This window comes from Myxocyprinus asiaticus, chromosome 17 (assembly GCF_019703515.2).
Source record: "Myxocyprinus asiaticus isolate MX2 ecotype Aquarium Trade chromosome 17, UBuf_Myxa_2, whole genome shotgun sequence".
Classification (NCBI taxonomy): Eukaryota; Metazoa; Chordata; class Actinopteri; order Cypriniformes; family Catostomidae; genus Myxocyprinus; species Myxocyprinus asiaticus.
The window spans coordinates 5,909,785-5,936,954 of NC_059360.1; the positions used below are offsets into that span (position 1 = coordinate 5,909,785).

General features: G+C 39.1%; 1 protein-coding gene across 3 annotated transcripts in view; it reads left to right on the plus strand.

Annotated features, from left to right (window-relative positions):
• Positions 1–27,170, plus strand: part of arel1 (apoptosis resistant E3 ubiquitin protein ligase 1) — a 56,462-nt gene that overhangs the window by 11,188 nt on the left and 18,104 nt on the right. For 2 of the 3 annotated variants that reach the window (XM_051722413.1, XM_051722412.1), the window contains exons 5-14: positions 4,947–5,018; positions 5,326–5,552; positions 7,113–7,350; positions 10,903–11,072; positions 11,783–11,963; positions 21,791–22,035; positions 22,121–22,198; positions 25,224–25,365; positions 25,498–25,619; positions 27,079–27,154. In XM_051722413.1, coding sequence (XP_051578373.1) covers positions 4,947–5,018; positions 5,326–5,552; positions 7,113–7,350; positions 10,903–11,072; positions 11,783–11,963; positions 21,791–22,035; positions 22,121–22,198; positions 25,224–25,365; positions 25,498–25,619; positions 27,079–27,154 — 1,551 coding nt within the window. The remainder of the gene's footprint in view (positions 1–4,946; positions 5,019–5,325; positions 5,553–7,112; positions 7,351–10,902; positions 11,073–11,782; positions 11,964–21,790; positions 22,036–22,120; positions 22,199–25,223; positions 25,366–25,497; positions 25,620–27,078; positions 27,155–27,170) is intronic. The other variant, XM_051722414.1, reaches the window with a different exon arrangement.

Sequence of the window (27,170 nt, forward strand, 5' to 3'; positions counted from 1 at the left end):
AATACAATTCATTTTAATAACATTAACCTTCCCAATCATAGATAAATGTAATGAAGCCCACCTGCCCACATCGCTCGAAAACCTTTTTATTAAGGGGCCAAAATTAACTCTAACTAAATCAGACAAATTTGCTGGGAATAAAATGCCCTGTTTGGGCCACTAGGAGGCGCCTGCTGGAAAGCCGTTACTGGACATTATGCTGTCAGAGCCAAAGCTTTGGATTTAGACCAATTGACTCTGTATCCTGAGATACAGAACTTAGAAAAGGAATTAATAATTCTATGGAGGCAAGGCATAGATCTAATGGGGTCAGAGACGAATAATAAAATATCATCTGCGTAAAGCAAAAGCTTATGCGCCACACCTCCTGCCACCACCCCTGGAAAATCATCTTCCCTTCTTATCGCGGCTGCTAATGGTTCCAGGGCAAGACAGAACAATAATGGGGAAAGAGGGCAACCCTGCCGGGTGCCCCATCCAGAGTAAAATAATCTGAAATTAATCCATTTGTTTGTACTGCCATTACCGGGTGTCTATAAAGTAACTTAATCCATCCAATAAAAGGATTCCCGAACCTGTATATTTCCAAAATCTTAAAAAGATAATCCCATTCTACCATATCAAACGCCTTTTCAGTGTCAAGTGAGATGGCAGCGACCGGAGTCTGATCATTCGCCAATGACCACATAATATTGATGAAACGCCTAATGTGATCAGAAGAGCTGCAGCCCCGAATAAACCCCACCTGATCTATATGTATAAGAGATGTCATAACTTTACTTAATTGGTTAGCCAGAATTTTTCACTATTTTTATGTCTAGCTGGATCAGGGAAATTGGATGGTAACTCTTACACTCGCTTGGATCTTTGTCGTTTTTAAGAATCAGACTGATCCGGGCTTGTGTCATGGTTGGCGGAAGCTTTCCATTCTTTAGTGATTCTGTGTAAACTTCTAACAAAAGTGGAGCCAGTTCTGTAGCATATGATCTAAAAAATTCAGCGGCAAAGCCATCTGGCCCCTGAGCCTTGCCTGTAGGCAAGGCCTTAATTACCTTGTCAAGCTCCTCCAAGGTTATCTCAGAATCAAGAGAATTTATATGCTCATTCGTCAGTTTAAGGAGTTCTAATGGTTCCACAAAGTTCTAATGTCTTCATCAGTAGACGAAGATGTGGAACTATAGAGATCAATATAGAATTCTTTAAAAGCATTATTAATATCAATGGCTGCGGTAAATATTTCATCACCAGCAGATTTCACTGAGGGAATGGAAAAATACTCTCTCTGCTTAATATATCTAGCCAAAAACTTCCCTGCTTTGTCCCCCGACTCAAAATATGACTGTCTTGTCATGAATAGCCAAAACCCCACCTTCCGTGACAAAATAGTATTTCAATCGAGTCAATTCTCTGAGGCCATCAGACGACATTCGGCGCTTCAGCTCTGCCTCTGAACTTTTAATATTCTCTTCCAACTCCACGAGTTCTCGTGCTTTGGATTTTTTTGTGAATGACGCATACTGTATGATCCGGCCCCTAAGAACTGCCTTAAGTGCCTCCCAAGCCGAATATATAAATCTATTCTAGAATAAATCTTATGGACTGATGAATAAAATGTATATTCCCAACCAGATGGGTTCAAAAGTCTTCAAATATCTGTAAGACCAAGATTTTTACACATCCTGTGAAGTGTTACTGTTGCTCTAGGGGGCTTGCAAACTTTTGCTTCACTATGATGTGAGTCCATCAAATTGAAGTCTCCTCCCAATATTATATCATGAGGGGTGCCAGCGGCTTGCAACATCCCTTCAAAATCTATAAAAAGCCCTGATCATCAGCGTTATCTGCGTAAACATTAGCCAAAATCAAACTTTGCCCCTGAATTTCTGCTAAAACAATCACGACTCTTCCTAATATATCTTTAATCTGTTTGAGACATTTGAATTGTAGATGCTTACTTATCAGTGTAATGACTCCCCTGCTCTTACTTGTGACAGCACTAAAGAAAGCATGTCCACCCATATCTTCCCAAATTTTTCAGCTTCCTGTGGGGAAAGATGCATTTCTTGAAGAAACACTGTATCATATTTCTTACATTTAAGAAAAGAAATAACCTTCCTTCTTTTTATGAGGTGCCCCAACCCATTCACATTCCATGTGGGGAGAGAAAATCCACTTATATTAACATTTGACATTTTGACATTAGAAAAAATAGATTGTGTGTCAAAAATAAAATGATAACAACCACATTACAACATTAGTGCAACAATCAAACCCCCGAAAATCCCCCAGAACAAAAAAAACAGAAATAAGAAAAATGTGCATGACAGCACCAACTGGCATCTATCCCTCTAAACTCAAACAGTCCATGTACGCCTACGAGAGCCCCTGCGACAACTTTGCTGTCAGATTGCTCAAATCCGGTGCTTCTATACAAATTTTGTGAGACAGAATTACACAACAGAAAATAATCTATAAAACAAACTCCAACCAATAGGAGGCATAAGCACAAAAAGAAACAAAAAAGGCGCTCAGCTTCCTCGGACAGTCAAGTGAATGTTCAGTGAGTCAGGCCCACTCGGCTGCAACATGAGAACCACAAATAACTTTCTTAGTCATTGACTTTATGAAGGACATCGCTTGATGTGGGCATGTAAATATTTTGCGGCCATCCTTAGTATCTATTCGCAATTTGGCCGGGATCATCAGTGCAAAAGCAACCTTCTGTTGATGTAAGAGTTTCTTGCATTCCTTGAATCTATCACGTTTCTCTCTTGTCAAATTCGCAAATTCTGGGAACAAGAAAATGCTGTGGTTCTTCCAAGAAAGCCCTCCTTTACTCCTCGCCTCACTTAACACGAGATATTTATCAGATGATCTCAGAAATTTGTCCAGAATTGATCGTGGCCTGTCTCCCTCCGGGGATCTCTGAGCCGGAACTTTGTGAGCTCCAGTTTATGGCCTGTTATGTTGAGCAGACTCGGGAAGAGCCCGTCTAGGAATTTCACCATATCTTGGCCTTCTTCGTCCTCAGGAATTCCAACGATTCAGATGTTGTTTCGCTGGTTACGATTCTCCAAGTCTTCCAACTTTTCCTAGACGCGCTCCAAGTCTGCCTTGGTCGCTAGCGTGTTAGCAGCTAATTCCCTCTCCGATGACTCCAGATAATCGATCCGTTTCTCAACATCCGCCACTCTTGTAACAATCTCAGTGAATTTAGTCTCCATGGCAGTGATCGATCAATGTATTACAGCAAGATCCTCCATGACAGCAACGACCTTCGTCAGCATTGCCGACACGTTTACTATGAAATAATGTAAGTTGTGCATCTATATATTGCCTGAGAAAATACACAAGATACACATAAGCTACACATAAGTTGCATCTCATGAAATTTCTGTTTGAAAATAATGAATCCTATTCTTGATTTGTTGCATTATCGCTTTAATTTATGAAAAATAAAACATCAAAATATATCAAAATATATTTTATTCTTTTTTAATTGTCTTGGAAATAGTGTAAAGTTTTACACTGTCTGGGCATTTTATACATCCATTTTTGATAGATATAAGTGCCGGGTCTCTAAAGACCCGAATATGTAATGGTGTTTGGGAAAATTACCATGCATTTAAGGGTTAACTGCCCAATCTTTCAATAACATTTTCTTTGCAAAGCTTGAATCACTAGATGTTTTTTTTGTTTTTGGTACCAATCTGAGTAAACTCTAGAGATTGATGTGCATGAAAATCCCAGGAGTTCAGTTGTTACAGAAATACTCAAACCAGCCCGTCTGGCACCAACAGTCATGCCACGGTACAAATCACTGAGATCACCATTCTGATGGTTGATGTGTACATTAACTGAAGCTCCTGACCCATATATGCATGATTTTACGCATTGGACTGCTGACACATGATTGGCTGATTAGATAATCGCATGAATAAGTAGGTGTACAGGTGTTCTTAATAAAGTGCTACATAATTAATTACTTGTTTTTGTATTCGGATAACAAAAATGCATTTGCATTTACACCTTCTTTGAATGTGATCAGAATCCATCTCTGACCACCTCCGAATGTGGTTTTAGTGATCCGATCACCATCTGATTGCATTACATTTTGGGTGTAGTTCCATCTAGCATGTAATGTGGTGAAGTGCCATCTGATTGTGATCCGATCTCCGAAAACGTATGCTAATGCCAGGTGTAATGGGGCCACAGTAACTTGGGGGTAGGCTCTTTTGACTTAAGCCAGTAAGCAACTACTCAGAACACCTTGGTGGCCACATACAATTCCTTAGTATCTGCATGGCATGCCCTTGCAACCACTAACAAAACCCTAGCATTATGATGGCGAGTTTTGCGCAGACAAGCACCTCTCATATTTTTTAAAGAAAATCTTCTTGCATTAAGTTCTTGATTTTGTTCAAGACTCTGAACAAAATCAAGGACTTAATGCAAGAAGACACCGAGCAGGTGTATGCTTGTGGAAGAATTAGGTTGCTTGCTGTATGTTAAGTGCATAATATATATTAGTAACTCAAGTAGCAAGTGAATTCTTTAATAGTGTCCCTCAACAAAACTTGAAACTCCATGTAACTCTAATATTATTTTATTCTTTAGCATTGTATTTGTGTGCTCTGTGTATGGTCAGGGTTTTAAACCAGACATGCATTCTTTTGTGAGAAAAGAGTTCTCCCAAATCTTTCACGCCTGTGACATGGATGACTAGGTCAAGAAGCATGATCATGATTTTTGGTACCTCCCTGTTGCTCACACCCACTTGTTGTCCATTGTAACCGACAATACCTGTCTTTTACTGGTAGTACTTTATTTTGTTTCTGATTCTGCTCTAGTAACTTTATTGTTATTGCAAAATAAATGGGTGATGTTGTTATGATTGATCATGGTGCTTTGATTTACATTAAGTATTTTAATGTCTCACCTCTCAGCAGGAGCTCTGATATTTGGCTGTACTGTTGCACTGTGCTTTCTGATAAGGGACCTCATGTTTTACGTGATTGGTGAGTCCATCACCTGACCTTTTTTTTTTTTTTTTTTAGCTTAATTATGTAGTTCCAAAATGCCTGTTGCCACAAATTTTATGCTGACATGTTCATCTATCGGTTCCTTTTAATGTGATTTTGCAGCATGATGTAATTATTTGCATCTATTATGACAGCTGTTTTAAGGACATGATTTATTTTTTCATGTTGTTTGTGAGTTGCTTCATTTAGTTTTATTGTCTGGAAACATAGTTTCTATAGTGCATGAATTTATAAACTCTACTTCTAAATTTACTCATAATCTCTTAACGTCATTCAACTCTAGGTGGAATAACTGTTTCCATCATCGCATTTGTCTTCACCATCAAGTTCCTGTGTGAGCTTGCTGCTCGTGTGGTCAGCTTCTTACAGAATGACGACCCTGCCCGACATGGGGACCGCAGTATCTATGACTATGTGCGGGGTAACTATCTGGACCCACGCTCATGCAAAGTGTCCTGGGACTGGAAGGAGCCACAGGAAGTGGGCCAAACCATGAGTTTCAGAGTACAGGTGACCAATAAGTCGGCACACTGGTATTTTCGATTGTAATTTTATTTTAATCTCAGAATCAGAATTCATGTTTATTGCCCATGTAAGTGCACTTTGTTGAATTTGACTTTGGTTTGTTCAAAGATCACAAATATATGTGTAATAAACAGAATATACACTTGAAATACAATACACCATACATTTAATGAATGTACAAAATGCAATATATAATATACACACAACAGACATGATGTACAATACAGTAAACAAAACAAATCACAGTATACACACAATACCCACGTGGGGTGTGTGATGGTGTAGATTCGGAGTGCAAATGTAATGAGCAGAATAAAAAGTAATATATTACCCTATTAAAGGATAATAGAATACTAATAAAATAAGCAATAAATTAAGAATACATGACTAAATGGTGAGAGAGGCAATGAATGTGATTAATGCAATGCACTACACAACAGGTGTATGTGTATCTGTGTAAAAAACAACAAAAAAATTTTTTTGTCTAGGTGTAGATTGTGAATGGATATATATATGCACTTTTCCCATTGTTTGATTGTTATTTTCTTTTAGGCTACAAATAACAGATCATTTAAAACACTTATTTTCTACTCTGTTGTCAGGTACATATCGGGATGGATTAACTTTTACACTACAAAAGTGTTCAAATGTAGTCATATGCATTAGACTAACTCTGAATGTGGTTTGAGTGATCACAAAATGTTTTTGACCTCATTTACACCTTTATTTAATGCTGTCAACTTGTGATCAGGTTGCCCAAAATGTATCTTAAAAGAATAGTTCACCCATAATTGATAATCTGTATGGCTTACTTTCTTCTGCAGAATACAAAATTAGATTTTATGATGGCAAGTCAATGCGGTCCAACACTTTCAAGCTCCAAAAAGGACATAAAGGCAATCCATACAACTCGACTAGTTTAATCCATGCCCTCTGAAGCGATAAGAACGTTTTTTTTTTTTTGGGTTAGAAACAGACCAAAATGTAAATCCTTTTTCATTAAAAATCTTAACATTTGCTGTCTCCTTGGCACGATCATAAAGCTCAGTTACACTTCCTCACTCTTGGAATATGCGCAGAGCACTGTAAATTTTGTTACATTTTTGGTCCATTTCTCACCCAAAACCAATCGTTTTTCTTCAGAAGACATGGATTAAACCACTTGAGTTGTATGGATTACCTTTATGCTGCCTTTATGTCCTTTTTGGAGCTTGAAAATGATGGACCCCATTGACTTGCATTGTGTGGACAAAAACACCTCATATCTCCATTCAAATATATCCGTTCGTGTTCTGCAGAAAAACGAAAATCATAACCAGTTTAAGAAGGCATAAGGGTAAGTAAATGATGAGAAAATTATACATTTTGGGTGGACTATTCCTGTAATACCAGGTGTAAACGGGTTCTATTAGAGATCCTTACGCTCCGTACATTACAACCTTTACTGACTATACAGTTGCTGCCTCTTTCATCCTGCAGTTCAATTGAAAAAGCCTACAGTTTGTATCTATGCAGTGATTAGTTGCTATGAAATCTTTTTTCTAGCTCTTTTACAAAAATGGCCAGCCGTTCCCAGCACACAGACCTGTGGGATTGAGGGTGAACATCACTCACATAGAGTTGGCTTTAGAAGTCCCTGTCACTCAGGAGGTCCTTCAAGAGCCAGAATCCAACATAGTCAAAGTGGCCTTCACAGTGCGTAAGGCTGGACGCTACGAGGTAGCTGTTAAACTTGGTGGCTTGAATGTGGCCTACAGCCCTTACTACAAGATATTCCAACCAGGTAAAATGCTGTTAGCTTGATGTGGGATGTGTTTTGAGAGTAGTCCTGAGCTAACCTCCTATTCTTTCAGTTCTTTGACTCATTTTATTCCAGGGGTGTCAAACTAAATGTCAGCCTGGTCCACATCAGCGTTATGTGTGCCCTCAAAGGGCCGACTGAAAGTGTGGCACCAGCACCTGATTTGGTAGCCCCCATGCAGTTACCAATAATATTGCACATTTTGTGCACTGAAATGCATATGTGACAGTGAAGCATTAGTACTGAGGTTGGGATGCATGGTAACCAAAGGTAAAATGCATGGCTCCTCACTACCATGGTTAGTAACTATGGTTTCTATAAAAAATATAATAAAAAAATATGGCATTTTTGTAATGAAAAAGAGTAGTCTAAATACATTTAGAAACTATCATATGTGTCACTGCCAAAATACCATAGTTAATACAGTTGTTGAATTGTTACTACAGTAAATGATGTGTGGATTGAAAAGTCTTCTAATTTATGTCTATGCATGGCACAGAGTTTTCTCCCGTTTTCTTCAGCAGATGCTGTGTCAGTAACTGATGCAATGGGAGCTTCTCGCAGGAACCCCCTGAAACCCCTTTCAATCATGGCAATCTTATTGGCAGATGGCACTTGGCGCTCCTCCACCAGTACACGCATCATCATGGTCATATTAACCAGAGTAGAGCACCATTTAATCCGGATTTTTCAACTGAAGGGAGGAGCATCTCTCGGTCCCTTAGTGAGAAATCAGTAGTGCAGCAAAGCTATGCAGCGTTTCGTTCCTTCCTTTCAGGGAGCCAAGGGAACAGTCGTAACCGAGATGTCCGATTTCTAGTCTGTCACTTCGATGCTACGTCAGTAGCTGATGCTATGGGAAAATACCATAGTGATGAGCTACTGATTTACACGCACAAAGGCAATGGCCACTAGCCAACAGGGTGGTCAAAAGCATTAATATAAACTCCCTTCATATTGAAAAATAGGAAGGAAGAGGGAGAACAAATAAACCATTTGTGGTAATGGTATAACAATGACACAAGCCATTCTGGGTAGCGAAACATTGTTCAGAAAACTCTTCTTCACACACAATGGGAAGGGAAGAGATAGACTGTTGAAAGACCAGGAATGTACTACAATGACACTAGCCTATGGGGTAGTGAAACATGAAAATAAATACTCTCCGCAAACAGTGCTGAAGAGAGAAGACGACATGGCCATGAGACTAGTCCAGTAACATAATCAATGACACTAGCCAAGTAGGGTAATGTAACATTGATATATCAACCCTCCTTTGCAGTCAAAATGTGGGAAGAGAGGGAGGAAACATCCAAGTAATAGAAGCTGGCAAAGGTGTTGGGGGAGGCCCAGCCTGCAGCCAGACAGATGTCCTCTAAGGACATGGCCTTCGCCCACGCCCAGGAGGAGGCCATTTTCCTGGTGGAATGACCCTTAACACCCATGAGACACTGTATGCAACTCTAAACAAGAGAGACAGCCTGAAACTCTAAAAAAGAGTCCCTGACCGACAAGCCAAAGGTCCCCAACATGTTTGACTGAAGCTAAAGCGAGTAGCCAGTAGCACAAAGGAGAGTATGTGTAAAGGCTCGAGTATACTTTGTTTTTCCACATTCTGCATCATCTCGCACACGGCCAAGCGCTCAGCTTTTCAAAGTATACTTATTTGACCGCAAACAAATACAAACACATTCGACATATGCACACTCCGACTGCTTTGTTAAACTCTTTTAGTACAGTCAATGGCAAGAATGGCAGAATGGCTTTGTCCTTGTTGTGAAGCTCTGACAAATAAAGCCAGACATGCCGCTCAATGGAGTTCCCATAGATCTGCCAATAGCCTCGGCGGTGACATGGGTAGCCCAGTGTGCGATATCTGTGGAGCGACGCAGCTCTTTGAAGGACTCTGGGTCAAGGCCATTTTCATCCACGTCCCTTAGTAGTTCAGCTTGGTAGGCTTGTAGGACCGCCATGGTGTGAAGGGCCAAACCAGTCTGACCAGCCGAAGCGCAAGACTTACCTACTAGTTCAAACTTGAGCCTACACTGCTTGGATGGATGCAGCGGCTTAGATTATCACACTAGTGTGGAAGAGGGCAGGCACAAGTAAGCCGTGACTGTGCGACTGGGGGAAGCTCAATATAGCCTCTAAGCGTGGCATGATCAAGCGACATTGAGGCAGATGCACCGGAGACATGCGGTCTCGTTGAGTATGGAGCACACAATGTCTTGACCAGCTGGTCATGCAGCTGGGGAAAGAACAGCACTGGATGGCAGGACTCAGAGTGGTGCCAATTCAGTAAAAACAGCTCATCAAGTCGAGAACCTTCCCGGGAGCCACAGAAGAAGTATAGTGGGAGAAAGAAGGTTTTGAGAAAGAAAGCATGCTGAGGTGAAACGACTTGAGTATCATGTGCTTACAATGAACGCAATCAGTTTCACCGAGCACTGCTTCCGCATGAGCTTGGCTCAGGCAAACAAGGTAGTGCTCGTGTCCGTCAGACAGAGCAATACATTGCTTACATGTGGGGAAACGTGCAAAACAGCATCTTTACAAAGACGTCTTTAAGCAAAAAGCTCTTTTTGTTTCTATTAACTGTAAATTAGGGGTTGCATAGACTAGTCGACAACAACTAACTTATTCGACACCGTCAGCCTGAAGTCGACTAGTCGCTCATTATTATCCCCCCAGGTGTCAAACTCCAGTGTGCATTTCCATGGCAACCTAAAGGACCCCAGGCATAGTCTAGCTGGCTGTCTAATGCCTGACGACATATAGCTACTTGATATTTTAGTAAATACATATAACTAGCTAAAACCCATTAAATTGTTGCGAACATAGTTGGAACATAGTTGTGTTGTAATTGTATGGATTGGGGAGTGGGATTTTTGCGGTGGGCTGAGGTCAGATGTGCGGGGGTTTGTAGGTGGAATGACGTCATGACTAGTCAAATTTGACATGACTAATGGCTCGACTTGTCGACTTAAAAATCAGTAGTCGTGCAACCCCTATTGTAAAGAAACACACTTGAATACACAATATAGAACACGGAAGGGTTCAAAGGAGACACTATAAACAATTCACTCGCTGTTGAGCGGTGCAATTCCAAACAACAAAGCGATGAGTCTGGATTTCAGAGGACAAGAGATGTCAATCGGACCCTGAAGAGAAAAAAATTCTGATGAAATGGCGCTGTGCTCCAGTTTATATGCCCATGAGGACGCGCACATTGGGCGCCGGAGCGCCTAACGCCATCTGCAAATAAAATTGCCGTGATAGTAATGGGTTTCACAGCTTCAAAGAGACCGACTTGAAAGAAAACCCCTGCATGACATTATCTGACTATAATTTCCATATGAATATGTACATCCAAACAGATGCTAGTAGAAACACATAAGAAAATAAAACTGGCTGTAAATGTTGTCTATTAAAAAAGAAGTATGAGCTGCAGTGGACAATTTGTCAGAGTTTTTTAATCTCTCAGTCAAAATGAACAGTTTGTGTTGATTTAATTAATGCATACATGTCTTGCAGGTACAGTAGTGCCATCCAAAACAAAGATAGCATATCACTTCTCCACACTGGTGCTGACCTATGGTCAGCAGCACACACTGCAGATAGAACCACGCGATGAGTACGGCAACCCCACCAGTAATTCTGTCTCACTTGTGGATGAGGTCAATTACAACATGCATGTCCACTCAGTAAGTACATTTACTGCATACCTAATACTTTTTAGTTTAGTGAGTTTTTAGCTCAGATTAAGTAAACCTTGGATGTTTATGTACAGGCTCCAAAATAAACTTTTACTGTCCATGAGACTGTATTTTGTATTATTTTTATTAAAACAAAATTTTTATTCCTATGACAATTAAATGAAAATGCTGTTTTCTCAGTGGATATTTGTGACGAAATGCGTAGGTAATCATGTCATTTGTAGCATTGTATACAAGATGAGCCAGTCTCTTGGTAAAACTATACCATCTGGATTTTGTTCCTCATTTTTGTTTTGGTGCCTTAATGCAAGGAATATTTCACATGTGTGTCACCACATGGAGTTAAAAACGTTTTTCCTAGCTAAACAGCTGTTGGCAAATTTTATAATGTCGTTAGAAGAAGTAAGTAGACGTTTTATCACATGTCACTTACATTAGCAAAGGTCAAATAATTTTTCTTACTTTTATATTTAAACCATTATGTATTATGTTGCAGTTTCTAATATAGTTACCGGCCAACTGTCGAGTACCTCCATTTACTTACTCGCAAAAATACATTTTTACTCGCATTTGACTCTTCGTGTTTATTTTGGATCTTGTTTGTGTCAGTACTAGGATGAAAGCATTTCAAACAAGTTGTTGGTCCTTTACAGTTTGCTGAATTCCATTTACATCTCTATATTTCTTTGTTCTCACAGTTAGGCACAGTGGAGGAGGAGAGCTCAGAGGATTACTATTGTACTTCTGTATCATTAAATAAGCCGCAGTGTCAGGTTCTGATGAGGCTCACCTTCAGGAAGAAAGGCTGCTTTAGAGCATGCATCTCATACTGGGACCAGCCCCTCAACAATGGGGAGTTTGACATCATTGTTCTTAGTGGTGAGTTAATTTTGGTATCGGAGAGGCCAGATTTACCAATGGTCTATGTTTGCTATATAGTGTTTATATAGTGTTTTTCTGCTGGTTGACAGAGGCTTCTGCTTGGTCTTAGAGCTGTCATTTTACATGTCCTTCTACAAATGTTTTCTTTGCACCTCGGTCAAGCAAAATTAAGCTCTTATATTATAATTATTTCTCAGTCCCCAGTGGTGATGACCTTAGTGGTGGGATGACCTTAGAAATTTCTGTAACAATGCCCCTGATAATGAATACATATTTGTACTTGTGCTCTGCTCAACATGTTGCTCTCTAAATGTATTTTTGTGGCCCACTTGATGTTGCCATCATCTAAATATTAAATGTGGATGAGGTTTAGCACCCTCGATGCTTAGTTTAGAAAAAAACAGTTTAAAAAGTATAATTCCTTGTAACAATACAATTACTTGAAACCAGGCCCAGACGGGATCTGCTGACCTTTTTCACATTTTCTGCCTTGATTGTTTGGGAAACTCTGTGGAATTCGGTGAAAGCGATTTCAAAATAGTAAAATGTGTTAATTGGAGCTGAGAATACTGTACTCTTATTGGTAGCTGAAAGCACACTCAAATTAGCCAAAATGTAACCTTGGTTCCCTGAAAGGAGGGATCTAGATGCTGTTACAGTAGCTGACACTATGGGAACTTCTCCCAGGAGTGCCGATCTCTGAAGCCCATATGGAATCATGCTAATTTTAATGGCAGATGGTACTTGCCGCTCTGCCTCTTTTATGCATGTCATTGCGAGCGTATAAACCGGAGCACATCTCCATTTTGTCAGGATTTTTTGACTGAAGGAAATAGCCATTTCTCAGTTCCTTAACAGCTAGAAATCAATAGTGTGGCAAGCTACGCAGAGTCTCGTTCCCTCCTTTGAGGGAACCATTGTTACAGTCATAACCGAGATGTTCCCTTTCGGTCAATTCGGTGCTGCGTCAGTAGCTGACGCTATGGAAATTGTATTCCATAACATTGTGCTACTGATTTACACGCACAAGAACAATGTCCACTAGCCAACAGGGTAGTGAAAAAGTATCGTATTCACAAATTGAATGGAAGAGGAACAAACATTCAAATTGTTTTTGTGGTAAAAAACATTACAACAATTTCACTAGCTGGTCGACCACCAGGGGGCTCCCTACCACTGGTTCAGTATAGCCAAATAATTACATATTTGCAATAAGTGTTAATAGCACTTCCCTCAGAGCCCAGCTATATGCACATCAATAGTCCAAAGGAACCTGTCAAATCTATCATAAATATTGCATTAGTTTTAAAGAAAAGACATGGAGACATGTCCAGTCCTAGCATTTTGGGAGCCCTAAGCAGATTTTCAAAATGAGGACCCCCTGCCTACATGTACACCTATCTAAAAACACCCAACATCAATAACTAAGCAAGCTTAAAATTGTGCAGATAAACATGTCTATTTATTAAAAAAGCATAAAGCTTAAAAAGGCAAAATATCAACTGTGGTTTATCAGCAATTCAAAAGTACAAAAAAATAATATATAAATAATATAATTTTTTTTTTAAATTTTTTTTTTTTTAAACAAACTTATACACACATTAATAAATTAGCCTATTTTTAATGAAATTCTGCGCAAATGAATAACAATAATTAAATTACCAAAATTAAGGTATGGTAGATGCTATTTATTTACACTAAATAGTGGTAATAGCACCCTGGTGTATTATACAACAGTATAAAATATAACAATATAATCAGTGTTTCTAGTATAAGTATTGGGACAGAACTTAAATACATAGCTGACAGCGGAATGAAACGCACCTGATGTGTCACATAATGGTACCTTGTCACTGCTGTCCTTAAATGCCAAGCGCAGCTCTAGAGAGCACTGTCACTTCAGGTCCAGGGAACAGGTAACCACGTGGCCATCACGTGGCCGCACGCACCTTTCCTTTCTTTTTCCAGCGGCTTGGCATTTAACAGGCTGGTGGAGAGTGAGGGTCATGACGGCAATGCGATTACCCGTTCCCTGGATCTGAAGAGAATGCTCTCTCATGCGGAAGCTCTCTAAAGCCGTGTTCGACATTTAAAGACAGCAGTGACAGCCCTGGATATAGTGTAGTGGATAAGATCCCATTGATTATCCAAACTTGAGTGTCTAAAAATGGAAGCTTACAACTACTAAGATGGTCAAGATGGCGCTGCGGATGGCCGCCTCGGTGTGTAGCTCTTCTTTTGTTGTTTTTGTTTGTTTGTCCTGTGTTTAGTAATCTTTTTCCAGTCAGTTTTTCCAGGGACGAACTGCTGAACATTCGGCAGCATATACCAGACAACCTCTTCTCGGTTTTTGAATATTCTGACGTTTTGCTGCACATTTTAGTCAGAGGCGCGGCTGTGTTGTTTAAATGTGCTAGGAGACGCAGGCGAGGGAGACGAGCAGGCACGCTGGTCAGGCTCCGTCGACACGGCTTTCGAACAGCGCTGCCGTGTATTCATCTAGAGAATCTCCGCTCTCTTCCTAACAAAACGGACTAACTACATCTCCTCACCTGCACAAACAAGGACTTTTCAAACTCTGCTGCCTTGTGCTTCACAGAAACATGGCTGAGTGAAGCCATTCCGGAGAGCGCGTTACATCTGCCGGGCTTTCAGCTGTTCAGAGCAGATCGCATCGCGGAGTTAACGGGGAAAATGAGAGGCGGTGGAACATGCTTTTACATCAATGACAGTTGGTGTACAGATGTAACAACAGTAAAGAGGATGTGCTGTCCTAATTTGGAAGCGCTCTTTATTAACTGTAAGCCGTTCTACTCGCCGCGGGAGTTTTCCTCGTTTATTCTGGTGAGTGTGTATATCGTGCCAAATGCGTGTGTGAACACAGTGCTGCAACAGCTGACTGATCAAATCACAGACACAGAACAACAATACCCGGACTCAGTTATTATTATTCTTGGGGATTTTAACAAAGCAAATCTCACACGTGAACTGCCCAAATACAAACAGCACATTACATGCCCCACCAGAGACAGGAACATACTGGATCATTGCTACACAACAATAAAGGATGCATATCGCTCTGTCCCTAGAGCAGCTTTGGGACTCTCTTATCACTATCTGGTTCATCTTCTTCCAACCTACAGGCAGAAATTAAAATCAACCAAGCTAGTAGTAAGGACTGTAAAGAGATGGACCAATGAAGCAGAGCTGGAACTACAAGCCTGCTTCGATTGCACGGATTGGAGTGTTTTTGAGGCTGCAGACACAAATATGGATGAGCTCCCAGATATTGTTACATCATATATCAGTTTCTGTGAGGATATGTGCATTCCTACTAGGACTTATTTAAAGTTCAACAATGACAAACTGTGGTTTTCAGCAGAGCTCAGGCAGCTTCGTCAGGCCAAAGAGGATGCTTACAGGGGTGGGGATAAAGTCTTGTACAATCAGGCCAGGAATACACTGAACAAGGAAATCAGAGTGGCTAAAAGAAGATACTCTGAGAAGCTGAAAAACAAGTTTTCAGCTAACGACCCTGCATCGTGTGGAGTGGCATGAAACAACTCACAAATTACAGGACTCCTACCCCCAACCCTGTGGTGGACCAACAACTGGCTGACGACCTGAATGTGTTCTACTGCAGATTTGAAAGGCCCAATCTCACACCCCACACCCACTCTGACCTTCACTTCACACAAACACCAACACCTCCTGCAACCCCCCCTCCTCCCACCTCCTGCTACTCAACATGCACTTAAGATCTGTGAAGATGGTGTGAGCTGGGTCTTTCGGAAACAAAAGACGAGGAAAGCTTCAGGCCCAGATGGCGTCTCACCAGCGTGTCTTCAATCCTGTGCTAACCAGCTGGCCCCCATCTTCACACAGATCTTCAATAGATCACTGGAGCAGTGTGAAGTCCCATGCTGCTTCAAACGCTCAATCATTATTCCTGTCCCAAAGAAACCAAAAAGTCACAGGACTTAATGACTACAGACCTGTCGCCCTGACTTCTGTGGTCATGAAATCATTTGAGAAACTGGTGTTGGCCCACCTGAAGTACATCACTGGACCCTTTCTAGATCCCCTTCAATTTGCTTATCGAGCAAACAGGTCTGTGGATGATGCAGTCAACATGGGATTGCATCATATCCTGCAACTCCTGGAAAGACCAGGGACATATGCAAGGATCCTTTTTGTGGACTTCAGTTTGGCTTTCAACACCATCATCCCAGCTATACTCCAGAATAAATGACACCAACTCTCTGTTCCCGTGTCTATCTGTCAGTGGATTACCAGCTTTCTGAAGGACAGGCAGCAGCTTGTGAGACAGGGGAAACTCATTTCCAGCACCTGTACAATCAGCACTGGTGCTCCTCAGGGATGTGTGCTTTCCCCACTACTCTTCTCCCTCTACACCAATGACTGCATCGCCAAGAACCCCTCTGTCAAGCTCCTGAAGTTTGCAGACGTCACCACTGTCATCGGCCTCATCCGAGATGACGATGAGCCTGCATACAGAAGGGAGGTTGAACAGCTGGCTGTCTGGTGCAGTCAAAACAACCTTGAGCTGAACACACTCAAAACAGTGGAGATGATTGTGGACTTTAGGAGGAACAACCCAACACTGACCCCCCTCACCATTCTAAACAGCACTGTGGCAGCAGTGGAGTCATTCAGGATCCTGGGCACTACCATCTCACAGGACCTGAAGTGGGAGACACACATTGACTCCATTGTGAAAAAGGCCCAGCAGAGGTTGTACTTCCTTCGCCAGCTGAGGAAGTTCAACCTGCCACAGGCGCTGCTGATACAGTTTTACTCAGATGTCATTGAGTCTGTCATTGGTTCAGCTACGAAATCAGACATCAGAAGACTAAAAATGACAGTTCGGACTTCTGAGAGGATTATTGGTTGCCCCCTGACTCCCCTTCAAGAACTATACACTTCCAGAGTGAGGAAAAAGGCTGGAAAAATCACTCTGGACCCCACTCACCCTGCCCATTACCTTTTTGAACTGTTGCCTTCTGGCCGACGCTTCAGAGCTCTGAGCACCAGAACCGTCAGGCACAGGAACAGTTTTTTCCCTCAGGCTATCCATCTCATGAACAGTTAAATTGCCCCATTGAGCAATAACTATGTGCAATACACAGTTCAGTCTTTTTTATATTTATCCAACACATCCAACCTCTTCTGCCATTTCATTCCTCTGGAAAAAAAACTAAAAAAACATTTGCAATGTACATAACATATTGTATTTGCACTGTACATAACAGATAACAGATTTGTATTAGATTTGCACTACGTATGTGTATGTGTGTGTATGTATGTATGTGTGTGTCTGTGTGTGTATGTACGTATGTGTATAGTTATTTTTTATTATTATCTGTGTCTTGCTGCTGTTTTTGTATTGTTTTGTATTGTTGTACACTGGAAGCTCCTGTCACCAAGACAAATTCCTTGTATGTGTAAGCATACTTGGCAATAAAGCTGATTCTGATTCCGATTCTGATTCTATGTTCCATACTGAATTTGATGGAGCTGCTAAATCCATTCATATACTCATGGAATGCATGTAGTATACCTGGAGCACTTTGATTTTGCACATTTACACTCATTAACCAATAAAGAAGAACATTTTGGATACCTATTTTTGTGAATAAATGGGAGTGAGTTGCAATTTTTTCTTTTTTGAATTTAATTATTTTGAGTTAATTGCAACCTTATTACACATTATTGACCAAGGCACAAGATCTCCCTAATTTGTATGGCATTGTGATAATAAAATAAAGTTTTGTGGCAGTACTCGCAACCATTGAAATTATACAGCCTCCCTTCCTGCTACTTTGCTGGAATGCATTGAATTATTACATGTGAACGGTTCGCTAAATAAAAAATACATGCAAATCATTCAACCTCCACTTTCTGATGATTATTTGACCCAAATTTGGGCATGGTCTGATGAAAGCTCAAAAGGTGCGTTTTCAACTAAATTCAAAATGGCAGACAGGGGTTGACATTAAGGAATGTCATGTGCTTGTCCTTCTGACAAGTAAATTGGTCATTCACTTGTCCGAGTAAAAAAGTTACTTGTCTGGAGAAAATTCTTTTTTTTTTTTTTTTTTTTTTTAACTGTGGTGTAAATATAATTTTGTTTCAGAAGCAGTATTCTCATCAATATTCTTATTCAGTCACTTGTTTCCCAGCAAGACGTGATACAATCATGTACCAACTTGGAAAACCAAATACTTAAACAGGTCATTAAAAGGAAAGTTCACATAGAAATTAAAATTCTGTCACAATTACTGGACCTCATGTTGTTCCAAGCCCACAGAAGAGAGAAATTTAAATCAATTACAAAAGACAGAATGTTAGCCCAAGTCACCATTCATTTTCATTCATCTTTTTTTCCATTCAATGAAAGTGAATGGTGATTGAGGCTAACATTCTGCTTAACATCTCCTTTTGTGGTCCATGGATGAAAGAATGAATGTCATAGGGGTTTGCGATACATTAAGTAAGTTATGACCGTATAAAAATGTTTGGGTCAACTCTCCCTTTAAGCTCACCAGACTAAACTGTGCAGAAAATGAACAGATGAAATCTTGGGAGGGGACCTTGCTGCTAAATCAGTTATGTTAATGAAAAAAAAAAAAAAAATATATATATATATATATATATATATATATATATATTATACACACACACACTGACGGCCAAAAGATTTTGCTGTTTCAGAAGGAAATTGGTACTTTAATTCACCAAAGTGGCATTCAACTGATCACAATGTGTAGTCGGGACATTACTGTTGTAAAAAACAGCACCATCACTATTTGAAAAAAGTCATTTTTGATCAAACCTAGACAGGCCCCATTTCCAGCAGCCATCACTCCAACACCTTATCCTTGAGTAATCATGCTAAATTGCTAATTTGGTACTAGAAAATCACTTGCCATTATAGCTATTTGGTTCGTTAAATGAAGCTTAACATTGTCTTTGTGTTTGTTTTTGAGTTGCCACAGTATGCAATAGACTGGCATGTCTTAAGCTCAATATTGAGACACAAATGGCAAAAAAAGAACGGCTTTCTCTAGAAACTCGTCAGTCAATCATTGTTTTAATGAATGAAGGCTATACAATGCTTGAAGATTTCATACAAATGTTTACACTACTGTCTTGAAAGACAAAGGACAACTGGCTCTAACAAGAACAGAAAGAGATGTGGAAGGCCAGATGTACAACTAAACAAGAGGATAAGTACATCAGAGTCTCTAGTTTGAGAAATAGACGTCTCGCATGTCCTCAGCTGATAGCTTCATTGAATTCTACCCGCTCAACACCAGTTTCATGTACAACAGTAAAGAGAAGACTCAGTGGTGCAGGCCTTATGGGAAGAATTGCAAAGAAAAAGCCACTTTTGAAACAGAAAAACAAAAAGAAAAGGTTAGAGTGGGCAAAGAAACACAGACATTAGACAACAGATAATTGGAAAAGAGTGTTATGGATCTTAACCCCATTGAGATTTTGTGGGATCAGCTAGACTGTAAGGTGTGTGAGAAGTGCCTGACAAGACAGCCACATCTAAGGCAAGTGCTACAGGAAGTGTGGGGTGAAATGGCACCTGAGTATCTGGACAAACTGACAGCTAGAATGCCAAGGATCTGCAAAGCTGTCATTGCTGCACATGGAGGATTTTTTGACTCTTGAAGCAGTTTAAGAAGTTCTGATTTTTATTTTTTATGTTATTTTTTTTTAATTTTAGTAGTATTTTTTCCCGTTATTATTGTCCTGACAATACATTGTGATCAGTTGGATGCCACTTTGGTGAATAAAAGTACCAATTTCTTTCCATAAGAGCAAACTCTGTACATTATTCCAAACAGTATGTAGTATGTAGTATATATATATATATATATATATATATATATATATATATATATATATATATATATATATATATATATATATATTTTAAAGGTAGATAATAGGATGATGTTTTAAATATGTATGTACAGTATATTATTAATATATTATTTATATTACATAAATCAGTACATAGGCCTACTTACGTATATTATTCAAAAGGAAGAATAAATACCTTTATATGTCAGATGGAGCTCTAGGTGTTTAAGGATGAAGTTGTCTGTTTTAAGTGTTTCTCTTCACTCAGCAGCTGAGCATTTTTTGCTGTTTCTGCCTTTCTTGTGAAAGGTGCTGTAATATGAGCCGCACAATGTGAGGCAAATCAGATCACTCCAATGTCACCCCTTTAGCACTATAATCTGCTTCATTGTTTATAAACAGGAGCGAAAGTTTAATTGCGTAGCTTGTTTATAGAGATTGCTCTTTTTATATAGGTGCAATGACATTTGCCTGTCAAATTAACAGGTTGAAGTTCAGCAAAAATGTGACAGTGAGCTGATCAATGAGCCGCAGAATGCTGCAAGAGAAGCAGTAGCACTGATCAGTCACGCTTATTCTAACATTACGAAAGCGTGGAAAAAATTGTGCGCAATCCCCCGCTGAATTTCATGCCCAGTTTGTAAGAATTGACACAGGCCTAGGCTATATCAAATATAGCCAGTTATTTTTTCATTTTTGACATTTTAATCAGGCTGCTTGTCTGGTCAGACAAGTAAAATTCTCTTTCACTTGCCCCTTTAAAAATCCACATTTCCTGGACAAACGGACTAGCGTTCTAAGCATTTTTTAACAATTTTGTTATATCTTAAATTGTCCCCAAACTTTTCTGAGACCCTCATGGCATGTTGCTATTGACAAATACCAAGTTTTATTGCGATATGTCAAAATTAAAAATGTCAGATGAGCAATGCGGCCAACCAGATGTTATCACTTTACTCTGTGTGACCTAAGGAATCTAAAGAGGCCAGTCTCATGATTTTAGGACAATTAATCAAACGTTTTAATCGAAAATAAAAAAAAAATCTTGACCAGTAGGTGGTGCCATCACTAAACTGCTAAATGCACAAATTTAGCCATGATCCGATGAACGCTCTAGGACGAGTTCCGAAAATATATTTTTGGGCATGGCGGATAATCTAGTCAGGTGGAAACCAATACAGTCGACTCAGAATGAGCCAATGAATCATAGGAATAAATAATTGGGATTCTACACTGTACGGTTCAAAAGTTATAAGCAGAAACATAAGTGTAACTTTGACCTGTTAAACAGGAAATATTTACTGAAAATGCGTTTTATTTTATTCATGTTTATAAAGTTTCCATAGTGTATTAAAATCGAGTGTAAACACGATAAAAAAAAGTGTACACAGTCTACTTGCATCAAAAAAAGTAATTATATGTTTTTTTTTATTTTTATAAAACAGTAAAAAAGATTGCGCCTCTTGATGCTAAAGCGATCCTGCTTTGCGGCCCCTGAGCTTTATTTAGCTTTTGTAGAGTAAAACTTGCTCACAAACCAGTTGGCATACTAACATGAGTTTGTCCGTTAAGTGTCACTGCCACTGTGTGTGTCATTGTTTGACTCAATGGACGGCAAATGTTACTAGCTAAAACGTTTCCTCTAATTAGGACCAAAAGTGGTCTTCCTTTAGGAAAAAGGGGGCTCAAAAATCAGAATCCACATTCAAATCTCAGGATGCTTTTTGTCTAATTGGAGACATAGAAGTTTATTGGTCAAAATGTGAGATTTAGAATGTGGAAACCCCTGTTTTTTGTTCATTCATTTGAAGGACAGCAACAACCACAGAAATTGACATGACACAATTGAATCAAATATTATATAATAACATTCAGTGCATTGCCAAAACCCCACCATTTCTTCATGTCATTACATTCTCGTGCAGAAAATGAGAAGAACTGTGTGGAGAAAAACGTGTCTACCCCAGGTATCAGCATCTACTTTGAGGCCTACCTCTACAACATGGGCAATTACAGTAGCTGTCCCTGGCAGTTCCCAGCATCCTCTCAGCTGGCCCTGCAGAGACGGCCCTCCATGGCCGATGAGGAGGAGGAACATGACTCTCCTGTAGAGGGCCAGTCAGAGAAGATCAAGAAACCAAAAAAGGTCTACTGCTATATATCACCAAAGGTAAAGAACGTCTATATGGATTAGTGGTACATTTGTATGGTTCATTTGGTTTGTTAATTTGGGATACCAACTCCTGTTGTTTCAGCAATTCTCTGTGAAGGAGTTTTACCTGAAAATTATTCCCTGGCGTCTTTTCACCTTCCGTGTGTGCCCTGGAACTAAGGTTAGCTTGCATAACTTGCACAGATGTTAAAATACAAGTTCAAGATTTTTATTACAGTGCTTGTATTATTGATTTTTCATTATTCTTCTCCTCCTCTTTCTACTTCTCCTCTTTTTTTCCTATTGTCCCTTATTCTACTCCTCCTTCTCCTACACTTTCCTGCAGTTAATTCTGCTCCAACTGCAACAATGCACAGACTCCGTTACTCCATTCAAATTGTGATTTCTAGATATTAAGATTTTCCTCTTGCTTTACTTAAACCATAACACTATCTTTTCCTGCCTTTCCTGCCTGGTATTTCCTTCAGGAAATGCAAATCTTGAAATTTAACAACAATATATATATATATATATATATATATATATATATATATATATATATATATATATATATATATATATATATACACACACATACAGTTGTGCTCAAAAGTTTGCATACCCTGGCAGAAATTGTGATATTTTGGCATTGATTTTGAAAATATGACTGATCATGCAAAAAAACTGTCTTTTATTTAAGGATAGTGATCATATGAAGCCATTTATCATCACATAGTTGTTTGGCTTCTTTTTAAATCATAATGATAACAGAAATCACCCAATTGGTCCTGATCAAAAGTTTACATACCCTTGAATGTTTGGCCTTGTTACAGACACACAAGGTGACACACACAGGTTTAAATGGCAATTAAAGGTGAATTTCCCACACCTGTGGCTTTTTAAATTGCAATTAGTGTCTGTGTATAAATAGTCAATGAGTTTGTTAGCTCTCACGTGGATGCACTGAGCAGGCTAGATACTGAGCCATGGGGAGCAGAAATTAACTGTCAAAAGACCTGCGTAACAAGGTAATGGAACTTTATAAAGATGGAAAAGGATATAAAAAGATATCCAAAGCCTTGAAAATGCCAGTCAGTACTGTTCAATCACTTATTAAGAAGTGGAAAATTCGGGGATCTCTTGATACCAAGCTAAGGTCAGGTAGACCAAGAAAGATTTCAGCTACAACTGACAGAAGAACTGTTTGGGATACAAAGAAAAACCCACAGGTAAACTCAGGAGAAATACTGGCTGCTCTGGAAAAAGACAGTGTGGTTGTTTCAAGGAGCACAATACGACGATACTTGAACAAAAAGTTTTTTTGCATGATCAGTCATATTTTCAAAATCAATGCCAAAATGTCACAATTTCTGCCAGTGTATGCAAACTTTTGAGTTTTTATATATATATATATACACACACACACACACACACACACACTGGCAGCCAAAAGTTTGGAATAATGTACAGATTTTGCTCTCATGGAAAGAAATTGGTACTTTTATTCACCAAAGTGGCATGCAACTGATTACAATGTGTAGTCAGGACATTAATAACGTGAAAAATTAATATTAGAATTTGAAAAAAATGTTCAGAACTTCTTAAACAACTTAAAAGAGTTCTCATCAAAAAATCCTCGACGTGCAGCAATGACAGCTTTGCAGATCCTTGGCATTCTAGCTGTCAGTTTGTCCAGATACTCAGGTGACATTTCACCCCTCACTTCCTGTAGCACTGGCCATAAATGTGGCTGTCTTGTCGGGCACTTCTCACACACCTTATAGTCTAGCTGATCCCACAAAAGCTCAATGGGGTTAAGATCCATAACACTCTTTTCCAATTATCTGTTGTCTAATGTCTGTGTTTCTTTGCCCACTCTAAACTTTTCTTTTTGTTTTCTGTTTCAAAAGTGGCTTTTTCTTTGCAATTCTTCCCATAAGGCCTGCACCACTGAGTCTTCTCTTTACTGTTGTACATGAAACTGGTGTTGAGCGGGTAGAATTCAATGAAGCTGTCAGCTGAGGACATGTGAGGCGTCTATTTCTCAAACTAGAGACTCTGATATACTTATCCTCTTGTTTAGTTGTACATCTGGTCTTCCACATCTCTTTCTGTCCTTGTTAGAGCCAGTTGTCCTTTCTCTTTTAAGACTGTAGTGTACACCTTTGTATGAAATCTTCAGTTTTTTGGCAATTTCAAGCATTGTATAGCCTTCATTCCTCAAAACAGTGATTGACTGATGAGTTTCTAGAGAAAGCTGTTTCTTTTTTTGCCTTTTTTGACCTAATATTGACCTTAAGACATGACAGTCTATTGCATACTGTGGCAACTCAAAAACAAACACAAAGACAATGTTAAGCTTCATTTAACGAACCAAATAGCTTTCAGCAGTGTTTGATATAATGGCAAGTGATTTTCTAGTACCAAATTAGCAATTTAGCATGATTACGCAAGGATAAGGTGGTGGAGTGATGGCTGTTGGAAATGGGGCCTGTCTAGATTTGATCAAAAATGACTTTTTTCAAATAGTGATGGTGCTGTTTTTTCATCAGTAATGTCCTGACTATACTTTGTGATCAGCTGAATGCCACTTTGGTGAATTAAAGTACCAATTTCCTTCCGAAAAAATTTGGGGTCACTTACTTATTCTTCTTTATAATTTTTTCTTCACATTTTAGAATAATAGTGAAGTCAGCAAAACTATAGAATAACAGAAATGGAATTATGGGAATTATGTTCCAAAATAAAAAATCCAAAATAAATAAAAAATATGTTATATTTTAGCATCTTCAAAATAGCCACCCTTTGCTTAGAATTTGCAGAAACTTACTCTTTGCATTTTCTCAACCAGCTTCTTGAGGTATCACCCTGGGATGCTTTTTAAACAGTATTGAAGGAGTTCCCATCTATGTTGGGCGCTTATTGGCTGCTTTTCTTTATTATTCGGTCCAAGTCATCCATTTCAAAAATGTTTTTTTAAAATAAGATGTTAGTTTTGTAATGAAATAAATTAATATGTTGGCGCAATTATATTTTTGTCTACAAAAATAATTTGTAACATTTAAGCATACGCCTTCAGATCAAAAGGTTTTTTAAGATCATGAGAAACATTTCGGTCAAGTGACCCCAAACTTTTGAACGGTAGTGTGTGTGTATATATATATATTAGTATATAATCATTAATTTCTTCCTCCTGTCCATGGCAGTTCACATACCACGGACCAGACCCTGTTCACAAGTACCTGACACTGGTGGTGGATGATGGGTTCCAGCCTCCAGTAGAGCTAAGCTGTAAGGACAGGAACATCATGGCTGCTACCTTCATCCGGTTTCTGCACAAGAACATCGGTCAGTATGAGTGCTGGTGTGTCTATTAATCAGTGGTGGAAAGTTTTTTTTTTTTTTTTTTTTTTTTTTTTTCATAAGTCTTCAGCACTTTCATTTTTTATTTTTTTTTTGATGTGCGTGCTGATCCATTAGGAGGATCAGAGACATTTCAGGACAAGGTGAACTTTTTCCAGCGTGAGCTGAGACACATTCACTCTAAGAGACCTCGTACCAAAACCTGCCTGAAAATCAGCCGTCATTTACTCCTCGAGTCTGTGAGTACCTCTGAGTGCATTTTAGAGGTCATTCCTCTTGGTCAACATAGGACAAGAATCACAAAACACATAGAAACAAAGGAACAAGCTAAAAGAAAAAACTGTCTGTACTGTAATGTTTAGTATACATTGTTATAAACTGTTGTAAACCTGCCTTACATCTTTAACCTCCTGAGACCCCTGCATGACTACTGTGTGCATTTTCCATTCTCCTTTTTGATTTGTAACTTGTAGCCCCTAAGAAACATGCAAAAATATATATATATATATTTTAGACCAAATAGTTTTCCTAAAAATTGATGTCCACATATGTGGACAGTGAGACTAAGTTATTTTAAATAATACCAAGCTATAGAAAGTATATATTTTTAATCAAATTGATTGTTTCTAAGAGTGTTGGTTATTCATATTTTGTTACAGATATTACATCAGAAATTAGAATAAATAATTCTGATTCAATGTATTGGCCAGCATCATCCAATCAGTGCCAACCATGTTAAAATAAAATTATACATTTTAAATTCTGAATCTGTGTACTGATTACCATTGCCCCATGTCTGCCAAACATGCTGAGTGATCCAAACATCATCTGCAGCCAGAAACTTTAAATAGGAAGACTAGATTGAATGCACTTAGCTGCATAGAGAGCTATAGGTTGCTCCATTGCTCTCTGTTTAGTGAATGATTTAACCTCCAGTGTGTTGTCTGTCTGCACTGGACTAAGAAAAGTTCGAAATGCACCTTATTTTCATCCTAACTCCATATAAATCCTCTGAAAGCATAATTTTCCAGTTTTTGGATGCATCCATTAATTCTCAATGTGATAATGCATAGTAAATATAGGATATTTTAACTGAAACTGAGCATACGAATGTGGTCATTGTGCTTAACAGCGTGCTGTTTCGCAATAAATCACTCAGATTTGTAAAATGGCATATCGGATGAAACTAGAGACTCTAATCTTTTGATTCAAATAGGTTTCAATGTAAAAGCTTAATTAGGTTTCTTACCAGATGTAGTTGGCATTTCAACCAAACACAAACTCCTCTGCAAATGCCGCCATCTTGTTTAACCCTTTACTGACAGCACAGAGTCTCCTGATATGAGATCAGTAGGTTTAAATGAAATTATGCATTACATATAGCGAAGCTGAAATACAGTGTCCACACATGTGGACGCGGGGTCGCTTGAGGTTAAACTAAATTGTGGCAATACTGCAGCACACCAGTAGTACTGGTTTTCAATGTCTCATTAATCAAACACACCTGATTCAACTTATCAGCTCTTAGTAGAGTACTCCAAGACCAATAATGGATGTGTCAGATCAAGGAGACATCCTAAATGTGTACTGTTGGTGTGCCTCCAGGAACAAAGTTGGGAAACACTGGTATAGACCACTATCTGAATTTGGAACACGATAGGTTAATAGAAAGTGACACATTCTTTTGTCTCTTTTCAGTCTTTAAAGGCCACCAGGAACTTTTCAGTGTCTGATTGGAGTAAGAACTTTGAAGTTGTGTTCCAGGATGAGGAGGGTTAGTTCCAGGATGA